This window comes from Sardina pilchardus, chromosome 14 (assembly GCF_963854185.1).
Source record: "Sardina pilchardus chromosome 14, fSarPil1.1, whole genome shotgun sequence".
Classification (NCBI taxonomy): domain Eukaryota; kingdom Metazoa; phylum Chordata; class Actinopteri; order Clupeiformes; family Clupeidae; genus Sardina; species Sardina pilchardus.
Window position 1 is genome coordinate 20112957 of NC_085007.1, and position 10591 is coordinate 20123547.

At 48.3% G+C, this 10591-nt stretch overlaps 1 protein-coding gene across 1 annotated transcript in view; it reads right to left on the bottom strand.

Annotated features, from left to right (window-relative positions):
• ank1b (ankyrin 1, erythrocytic b) overlaps positions 1 to 10591 on the bottom strand; it is a 63590-nt gene that overhangs the window by 9180 nt on the left and 43819 nt on the right. Inside the window, exons 29-39 of the mRNA XM_062554889.1 lie at positions 10332 to 10486; positions 9744 to 9955; positions 8583 to 8787; positions 7848 to 7944; positions 7178 to 7406; positions 6229 to 6357; positions 4836 to 4955; positions 3608 to 3692; positions 2101 to 2205; positions 823 to 954; positions 354 to 512 (exon numbers count right to left, since the gene is read on the bottom strand). Of these exons, the coding sequence (XP_062410873.1) occupies positions 354 to 512; positions 823 to 954; positions 2101 to 2205; positions 3608 to 3692; positions 4836 to 4955; positions 6229 to 6357; positions 7178 to 7406; positions 7848 to 7944; positions 8583 to 8787; positions 9744 to 9955; positions 10332 to 10486 (1628 nt within the window). The remainder of the gene's footprint in view (positions 1 to 353; positions 513 to 822; positions 955 to 2100; positions 2206 to 3607; positions 3693 to 4835; positions 4956 to 6228; positions 6358 to 7177; positions 7407 to 7847; positions 7945 to 8582; positions 8788 to 9743; positions 9956 to 10331; positions 10487 to 10591) is intronic.

The following is a 10591-nucleotide window of genomic DNA, read 5'->3' on the forward strand; positions in this document are numbered from 1 at the left end:
TGCAGAGGACCTCCATCTCTTGATCAAAATGAATGAAAACACATTACAGGCAGCTAGCTACCTGACAGTGACCAAATCCTTTTAGAAGTAGAATCTGTTCTTTTTCAGAGAGTGTCTTTGTTCTATATAAATTAGAATGATTTTTTATTAGTCTTTGTAACAGAATGGCAATTTGGGGTCTGACTAATAGGAGAACTGTGTTCTCTTTATGCCAGACATCACGTTTGAGCGAACTAACATGAAGTCTGAAGTGCTAAAAATATCCTAGCGCAGAGTGTCTTACCAAATGCAGCACTGCTAGGATGAAGTATATAGCATAGTGATGGAGCCAGATGGCGTCCGTTCGTTCTTACCATTGATTACGCTGGGGGAGAGGAGGGAGGAGTCGCGGTCAGTCAGCCGACTTGCCCCCTCCTCCAAGCACTCGGGGACCTCCTGCGGAGCCTGCATCTCCAGAACCTTCACAATGTCCATCCGGTCAATGTTCTTCAGAGCGCCGTAGAGGTTCTCCACTGGAACAGGGAAGGTGAGAACAGGGAGAGAGTGTAAAGGAGATGAAATGGTTGTGTCTACAATTCCCTGTAAGTGAGACAGACACCTTGGAAATGGTCCTGAAAGACACACAGACCAGCTAGGTAATGCAGTGAGGAGATGATTAGATAGAGCAAATGTGAAGTGAAGCAAAGGGAATGGGCATGATCTATTGTCCAGGAGAGGGCAGAGTTGAGCTATCTCCTTGTGTTGTCCAGATAAAAGCAGAGTGTGTGTGTGTGTGTGTGTGTGTGTGTGTGTGTGCATGTGTGTGGAGGAAGGGCGCCTCACTCTTGGCTCTCTTGCCCTCGCGGCTGGCCCATAGGCTGAGCAGCACCGAGCTCTGGTCCAGCAGGGAGTTGGGGTTCTCCACCCGGATCCGGTTGATGTCATCCACCCCAAACTGCAGCTCACGAGCCAGCTCTGCCAATCAGAGAGAGAGAGAGAGGTGAGGGACGAAGGAGTCAGACAAGAGGTTTTCTGACAGACCCATTGAAACACATTAAAACAAACACATTGAACACATTGAAACAAACACTCCACATTCATTACAGAATGTACTGTAACACAACATTTAACATGTGCACTGAAGTGGCATAGGTTTTCACTTGCCAGTCATGATGGCTTAATAGGGAACTCTTGGCCACAATTTGCTTGCAAGTTAGACTGGGTAAATCCAGCCCGATCTGCCGGCGATTGGATTTCACCCTCCAGCTCAGGCTGGAAACCTGCACATTTATCTCTCCTGCTTCCGTTACAAATTTGCGGGGACCAATCACAAACCTATCTACCTGGTGCACCCGGATCACTGGTCTGACTGGTTGAAGGACTATCTAAATATACAGACTCATTTGAACTATGCCCATTGATCACGCCTCTTGCAGTAGAAATACAGCGCAGACTCACCAGACTAATGTTCAATCTCAATAGATTGAGCTTGATCTGGTGATATCCAGGCTACCTGCAAATAGCATATAACTCGCAAAAATTTGATCTGTTTCCCAAACACAATTTGCCAATAATGGCTGCTTCAAGAAACAAAGAACCACGCATTAAGCTACAGTGTGGTGCTACAGTAGCTTCATGACTGGCCCATGCAAGTCCTTTGAATTGACTGGATCTTTTAAATGCTCTCATGGAGCCAGTGAAGAGCGAAAAAGTCTCCTAAGGGCCCCAGACAGTCCGTCTCACTCTGTCCTGCCACCCTGTCCCTCTTTAAAGCAACACTAAAGCACGTTACCTCTATCGCACGGACGCTATTTGTTTAGTTGTTTAAATAACAACGTCCACAGACAAGGTAGAGTATGCTACATGATTCAAATCTCAAATTTGTAGTTTCTTATGTCTCATTCCATCAAACTACAGATCTGCTATCCGATTTGGTAAACTGACGTAGTGCGTTTATTAGTTAATTGAGGGCAGTTAAGTGAATGCAGAAGTGCCGTTCACCCTGTTACGAGTTGATGAACCACTGAAATGATTTTGGAAACGTTATTTTAAGGTACAAAATACTCTTTCGTGTTGCTTTAATGGCTGTCTCCATGTGCTGCAGTGTGAGCGTCCACAGACCTGCCCAGCTCAGTCCCAGCTGCTCGGCTATGATGGAGATCTTCAGCTCGGTCCTCTCCATGGCATTCACAGCGGCTGAGGGACACAGGGCACTCCTCAGTACAGCTATTTCAAAATGACCATCACAATATACAAGGTATTAATGATGAATAATAACCAACATGAAACAAAAAACACATAACCAAACACTGAAATAGGAAACAGGTTCTGCATTCAAATGATCAGCTAGATGTTATATTTTATATCATTACATGACTTCTGCAAACGTTATAGATACAGTAATAGAAGTGTCAGTGCGGGACTACAGTTATGTTCTCAAGGAAGTGGTGCGCAGTGAGATTACATTTACTGTGATTTGTGAGTGAAATTACGACAGAAACAGAGTTTTTTTTTAAGAAAATAGATCCAAGTAGTGTTTCTCTTGTAGTTTGTGGATTGTGAGGGTTTGGAGAGCAGAGAGACCTAGACCAAACCACTCAAGCTACCAATCACTGTAGATCCCACAGTGTGTCCCAGTGCTTAAGAAGGTTCCATGACTCACCAACTGGACAACTGCAGGACTACTCAATCCAACTGCAGGACAACTCACTCCGACTTACCATACAGTACAGTTCAGACACCTGCAAAGTCCCTGACAGTCTCAGTATACTACGAGCTGGAGCTGAGTAACATGCCCTGGATGTTTGTTTTCAGAGCCCTGAGTCCTGGACCTCCAGAGCCCCACTTCCCCCCTCTCTCCCCACCCCCCCAGGCCTCCCCTGGATCCCCTTCCCCAGGTTTATCTGCTCTCCAGTGGGCATGTTAAGCAGACCCTGCGTCCAGTGCAAGACTCAGCTTATATCTCATCTCATTCATCCAGCCTGTGGAGCTTGCCATGCCGAGAGGGGTTTCCACCGTGGTTGTTATTGGAGGGGAGTGGAGGGGAGGAGGGGGAGAAGTAGTAACCATTTGCATTAGGACAGTCAGCACCATGCACTGCATTACAGGGCATTCAGTCAGTGAGCTTCAGTCAGTGACCCTTCAGAAGGGACAAATGGCCTTTATCAGGACCTGTGTTTTTGTTGTTGTTGTTGTTGTTTTTTTTGTGGTAAGTCATAGTTGACTAATATCACATCTGAGCACGTCAACAGCGCCAGGGGAGGAACCGTGGCACTGCGGAGTAGTGCAGGAGGGTAGGGGAGGGCGGCATAGGTCCAGTGCTTAGCATCCAAGGCTCAGTGTGTGCCATGCATTAGAGGAGACCCCCCCCCACCCCCCCCCCCCCAACAGAACCCACCCCACCCCCACACCCACACCCACCCCCACCCCCACCACCATCACCACCCAAGGGAAGGAAGGAGGCAGGAGGGGGGAGATATAGAGCTGAAGGTGCAGCATTCACAGGTTCCTGCCCCCCTGCCCAACCCCCAGCGCCTCCACCCTACACCGTCCACCTCCACCCAGCTCTGGGGCAGAGAGGGGGGGAGGAGAGGTGTGTTGTGGCGGCGACCTGGTGCCCGTGTCTTACCCAGGCCTGGCTCGCTCAGCGCGCTGTAGCGCTCCCGCAGGGCAAGAGGGGTCAAAGTTCGCCGGCGCTCCTCGCTGCCCACCACCTGGACCGCAAAACCACGAGACACAGTCAGACCAGATGTTGGACACAGAAAAACACCCACTCTACAGAGGTGTCTGATTAAGGGCCATTCACACCAAGATAACTATAACGATGCTTAATACAAACAAGTATCGCTCTCATTAATGTGAATGACGATGTTGACATAGGACTGTTCGATATTTTGCCCAAAAACAAAATCACGATGTTCTTTTCTCGAAATTTGAATTTCGATTATGGAATACGATTATTTTGTGGAATGACAAAAGGCAAGAAATTATTTTAAATATGCTCTTATTGAACCATATTAATCATTAATAATTCATTTTAGATGATTAACATTAAGAACAATTATTGAACTTTTGCCACACAATTCAACACTTGCAAACATAACCAAACAAGAACCCATTACATTTTAGCGATATTATTCATATTCATTAACACGAGGAGAGACACGAGGAGTGAACGCTTTTATCGTTATGGTTATAGTTATCGCTAACGTTATCGTTATCATTCTTAGTGTGAATTCCGCTTTAAGGAAACTAACTGCAATCGTTGCTTCTTTTCAGCGGAATGAACTCTGATTAAAGTGTGTGGTTTGAAAATAGGACACTGAAAACATTTACTCAGAAGTGTTACAGTGGGTAGACGAGTGTGTTGCTCTGATGCACAGGAGACTTTCAGCAGACAATAGTGTAGGAGTGATTGGTAGCGAACATCCCGACTGTTTTCATCACGCAACGAGGAGACACATTGAGGGCCCTAATCACAAAGCTCAGCTGGACTGATACTAAAGTGGTGTCAGTGACAACTCAATGACAAAATTGCTACAAAGTGTCCTCTCGAACAATCACAGCAGAATCAGCAAAGACGCTGTGCGTGCGCTCGCTTAATAGCAAAATGGTTTGTAAACGACTTGGCGTGACAGATTGCGAGTGTGCTAAACGAGCTCCCCACAGGCTACACAAGAGTCTGTGTGTGTGTGTGTGTGTGTGTGCAGAAGCAACTTAGCACGCAATATAAGTGTGTGTGTGCGCGTGTGTGTGTGTGTGTGTGTGTGTGTGAGCTTCTGTGTTTATGGGTGCATTTTTTGTTGCGCGTCACCAAGGGTGGAGGAGGGTAAGAGACAGCTGGGCCGGTACAGTACCTTGATGGCAGGTGGCATGGTGATGTTGAGGTTGCACAGGACATGCTGAGTGTCCTCATATTTGGTGGACTTGCGCAGGAAGGACAGAAACCCGGTGGCTTCCTTGTTACTGTCTCTCACCTAAAGTGTGGAGGGATGTGTGACGGGAGAGGGGAATGGGAAGAGTGTAGCACAGTTAGGAGAAAAGAAAGATGGACAGAAAGGAGTAATCGGGAAAGAAAGGTGGACTCGGAAATGGTGATTTTTGTGATTTTTGGGAAGAGAATGGAGAAGAAGAGCACATCGGAAACAGGAGAAGAGAACCAAAAAACGAGGAACAGAATTCCAGAAGAAAACTCGAGTGAGGGGGGAGGTTTGGAGGAGGAGGGGGTTGTGGAGGAAGTTGGAGAAAGACACACACACACAGAGGAAAACACAAAGAGAGGAGGGAGAGAGGGGAAAAAAACAACACAGAGAAGAAGAGGATTAGAGAGAGGGGCACTCGCGCGAGCGCCACATACAGAAACACAGCAGGGCAGCGAAGGGATGGATAGCAGTCCATAGGCAGGCGAGAGAGAGAGAGAGATTTACCTGCACTGTTTACCTGGGCGTCTGTGAGATCAAACAGTTAGAGTGTGACCCCCGTGAGAGAGAGAGAGAGAGACAGTGAGACAGACATATAGACAGGCAGGCAGAAAGACAGGCAGGCAAGGCCAGAAGGTGAGAGCGATACAGCGGCATGCACACGTTTGGGAGGGGGGTGGGGGGTGGGGGGGGGAGGACTGACGCACCGTTTACCGGCTTACAGAGAGCGCCTGGCAGACGGTCAGTCCGCCACTGCGACACGCCGACAGCAGAGGACGCACAACTTCACAAGAACAAGCGACTCGTCAGAGGAGGGGCGAGGGGGGGAAGGGGGGTTGGCTTGGACGAACACAGAGATACCGACAGCCATGGTTCACGAACACGTACACACACACAGGTGGAACACACACACCAAGAGAGACGGACAGCAAGAGCCAGAGACAGAGAGAGAAAGACAGAGAGAGAGAGAGAGAGAGAAAGAGAGAGAGAGAGAGAGAGAGAGTGTGTACTTGTGTGTGTGTGTGAGCGAGGGGAGTTGACTAACAGCTTTGAATGGACTGTGTGGGCCGATGGTTGGGACACCATCCGAAAAATGTCGCAACAGATGGAGTGTGACTTAAATAGAACAACAACGTGTTCGCACGATGATGGGAATATTTGTGGTACAAGGGTCGCAAGAATCAAGTTTACACAACATCTACGCAGTTGGACAGAAAAAGTTGAACAGTCATACAGAGCAGTGGATGTGAGACAGTTACACCGAGACAGAGACAGAGAGGGAGAGAGATAGACAGGTGGACGGACAGGAACCGAGGCGAAGGATGCAGACCTTGACAGAGACGGGGAGCCGGTTGTCTCGGAAGGCCTGGAAACTGAAGCTCCGAGGCTGCTGAGTGGCCTTCCGGATGGGCACCAGGTTACCGGAACATTCCAGATGCAGCGCCATGCCCTCCATCACCTGCAAGACGAACGAGGGATGAAGGAGAGAGGAGTAGAGAAAGAAACAGAGGAGTAGGAGGGAGAGAAGAGAACGAGGGAAGGGGAGAGACATAGAGAGGAGGAGGGGCGAGGAGAGGAGAAGGTGACAAACGAGTGGAGAGGTGGATTACAAAAAGGAGGAGTGGGAGAGGAGAGAGTGAGTCACATCTAGCACAGATGCCACTGAGTCGAGCACAGCCTCTCACGCCGACACCAACAGCTGGTAAACAAGGACGACATGTGAACCAAAACACACAAGGCTTATGCACATGTCCCCACAGACTGTGACACTGCGGCAGACTCCAACTCTAACTCAGCCGCACACCAGACACACTCACTTTCCTTCCTATTACACTGTTTGGATCAGTAACTATACACCGCAGCACAGCAGCTGTTATTCCTAACTTCATTTCACTGGAACTCTGGGACAGTCCATGTGTTTGTCCTTTAACTGATATGAATCTAATCTAGCGGTGCGGTTGGCTGTGGTGATTTTGTACATAAGCTTTTTGTCCTGTTTTTGTAATTATGTTTACATTGGTCAGTGTGTTTGCCTATGACCCTTACGCAGACGCCCTTGTGTGTTTATGTGTGTGTAGAAAAGTGTGCAAATGTGTGTGACTTTAATGCTTTTGTGTATGGAGCCTTGTGCAAGTAGTCCTACAGTGTGTACAGTATGTATGCGTATGTGTGTTTGTGTGTGTGTGTGTGTGTGTGTGTGTGTGTGTGTGTGTGTGTGTGTGCGTGTGTGTGTGTGTGTGTGTGTGTGCACGTGTGTGTGCACGCTCCCCCAGGCTGACCTCGATGTCGCGGCTGCGGGCCACCTCGCTGAAGTTCTCGTGCAGCTCCAGGGTCTTGTCCATCTTGTCGTCCGTCATGCAGTAGCAGCGTAGACGGCCCTCGCGCGCCTCGTTCATCTTGGCGAACACCACGAACTTCGCCATGTAGGGCACGGACATCAGCTCGCGGTACAGCAGGTTGGCAAAGGTGACGGCCTCTGCCGTCCGAGGGCAGTCGGCCAGCCAGAACCTGCCGGAGGAAGGACACATGGGGCTGGGTTCAGCTGCTGAGTTTCTGGATATGTATGGGTGATTTGTTTTTTTGTAGGTGGTGGTGGTGGTGTGTGTGTGTGTGTGTGTGTGTGCGTGAGAGGGTGTTGCTTTTCTATGTTTTGATGTGTTTTAGTTTTGGGGAGAGTAATTGAGTTGGAGGGGGATAGATTGTGTGTGCGTGTGTGTGTGTGTGTATGTGTGTGTGTTTGTGTGTGTGTTTGTGCATGTCTGTGTGAGCATATCTGGGCATGCATTTCCGATTTTGTGTGTTTGTTTGTGTGTGTGTGTGTGTGTGTGTGTGTGTGTGTGTGTGTGTGTGTTTGTGTGTGCATTTGGGTGCACGCAAGCTACAGTTTGGTTGAGTGGGTGTAAAATTAACATGCATGAGCTACGCGCTGTGTGTGTGTGTGTGGCTCACCTCGCGGACACGTTGGTGGTGAAGCTGGCACAGTTGTTGGAGTACATGAGCTTGGTGGTGCCTGTGATGTCCTCCCACTGGGCAGGGGCTGTTCCACCTGCGGGGGGTAAGGGGGGGGGGGAGGTGAATCATAGTCACACACACAACCACTATCACACTCGCCCTCAGTCAACTAACAGAACACAAACACAACACGGTCTCTTTAACCATTTCTGTGGTTTATAGTATGCTATAAAGCCTAATGTCTCCAATATTCATTATCTATATCATTTGCCACCTCAGTCAAGTGTTGAGGTTTCAGTTAATTTGGCAAAATGAAAATATCAAAATATGATACACAAAATGATGAGGTTATGAAATGCGAACTGTAATGACGTCACTCAATAGAATGTCAATTACGGCGAGTGGCTGTCGAGGTGGTGTGAGACACATTTCACCACGTGTCTTTCGTAGTGTAAATGCTAAGGCATTCTGACGTGTGCTGATGCGTCCTGGGAGTTCTGATGAATGTGACGTTGGCACTAACGGAATCTAAACACAAGGAGTCAGCGTCCTCTCTCTGGCCAGTACACTTGGGATACGTGTGTGTGTAAACGGCGATGTGCCTCGACTGACCGCTCGTGACCGGATCATGCAAGCTTGCATTGTGAAAACAAATCTAAAATATAATATACAGTATATAATATAATATAATATAACATATTATAAACAGGCCCAAAGAGGCATGGGGCGTACCAATCACGCTGCAGAGAAGACGCAGGCTGGTGGTGTCCCCTTCGCCGGCGTCCCGTGGACTCTCCCTCCAGGACGGGGGCAGAGGGACCCTCAGGCCAATGGGGCGGTGGAACTTGCGTCTCCGCGGCTCCACCGTCACCACAGGGCTGAAGGTCGCCTGGTTGCCCAGCTGCCTGGTTACTAGCTCGTCAGGGATTGGTTGGGCCTGGAGGAGGGGCGGGAGCAGCAGAAGCAGGAGGAACAGGAAGACATTGACCATAAAAGGAGAGGCAAGAGTGTTTAGATGAAATGCTTAAAGGATGAAAAAAGGAGAGATGGAATGACAGACATGGAGGGTGCAGGTAGAAAGAAAGACATGTGGAGAAGCACTCAAAATGAAGAGTGTATTTGTCACAGGTATATTGCATACATACAGTACATCTTACAAACATACAATGAATACACACAAACATACACACACACACACACACACGCACGTACAAGCAACAAAATAAAATACAAAAATTATGCATTTGGTATTTTTTATTGATTATGCTTTTTGTTTTTAAACATAAATGAAGCACATTGAAAAGAAAAGAAATAAAACGTAAAACATTAAGAAATATAATAAAATTCAAATTCTTAGACCTAGTCCATCCACACCAACAGAAACCGAAGTATGCACACCACACAACACTCAGGGAAAGCATGACACTGAGTGACTAGTGAACCAGACACACAGCCAGCTTGTCTGAATTGAAACGGGTCAAACAGCTGTTACTTCACTTGTAATAGATCAGTCAGAAGTGGTATGGCTGTGTCAGCATCTGGTCCAATGATCACTGCTATGTTGACATTCAAATGAATAACAAAAAGCAGAACAAATAAAAACACAAATGAGGTGATGGGAACATCATGACAACACTCGTCTTTCTAACCCTCTTGTTTATGATACTGCATGGCATGAGAGAGGATGCACTACAGCAGAGGATCAAATAGGGGTCCTTCAAATGTTTCTGTTTGTCCATAGGTAGTCCAGGGTGAACATCGTCTAATGAAACTGGAGGACGGGGAGCCCTGGTCAACCACCTTCAGAGTTCAAAGGTCAGTGTTTGTCTCCTCCCCCACTCCATCCTCCCCGTCCCCCTCTCTCTCTCTCTCCACCTCATCCTTCCATCTCACCTGTAGGCCCAGTCGGACACGCTTGGTGACGGCCGTCTCCGGGAAGATGGCCTGCACCTGCGGCACCAGCTTGCTGGTCAGCTGGCCGCCTTCTGGGCCAATCAGGTCACTCTCCTGCTGGATGCGGGAGACCACGGCGAAGTAGAGCGGGAAGTCGGTGGAGATGATGCGCCTGATGCGCTTCTTCTCCAGCTCCTCCTGACTCTCTAGGTCTGACACACACACACACACACACATACACACACACACACACACACACACACACACACACACACACACACACACACACACACACACACATACACACACACAAACAAGGGCATGTGAGTGTGTGGAAATGTGTGTGTGTATAAATGTGTGTGTGTGTGTGTGTGTGCACATGCTTTTGTGTCGTTCGTTTTAACAGTTGTATTTCTGCACGTGTTAGAGGGTATGCAATTACAAGGTCTGTGCATTATACAAATGTAAACTCAGAAATTCAAAAAGGAGAGAGACATTGTAATCTGTGTGCGTGTGCACTTGAGGGTGCTCAGATGTGTGTGTGTGTGTGTGTGTGTGTGTGTGTGTGCTGCAGCACACATGACTGACCTTCATCCATGCCGTTGAGGATGGTCTCAAGGACATCGTCTCCGTAGCGATTGCGGTGTTCCTTCCAGACGGATCCGTTCTCGCTGCGTAGCACCACCAGCTCTCGATCCCCCCGGCCAAGAGACGCAAAGTGAGGGATCTCCACTATCACTGGCCTACACACACAGATTCACACACACACACACACACACACACACACACACACACACACAGACAAAAACACACACACACACACACACACACACACATATACACACAGT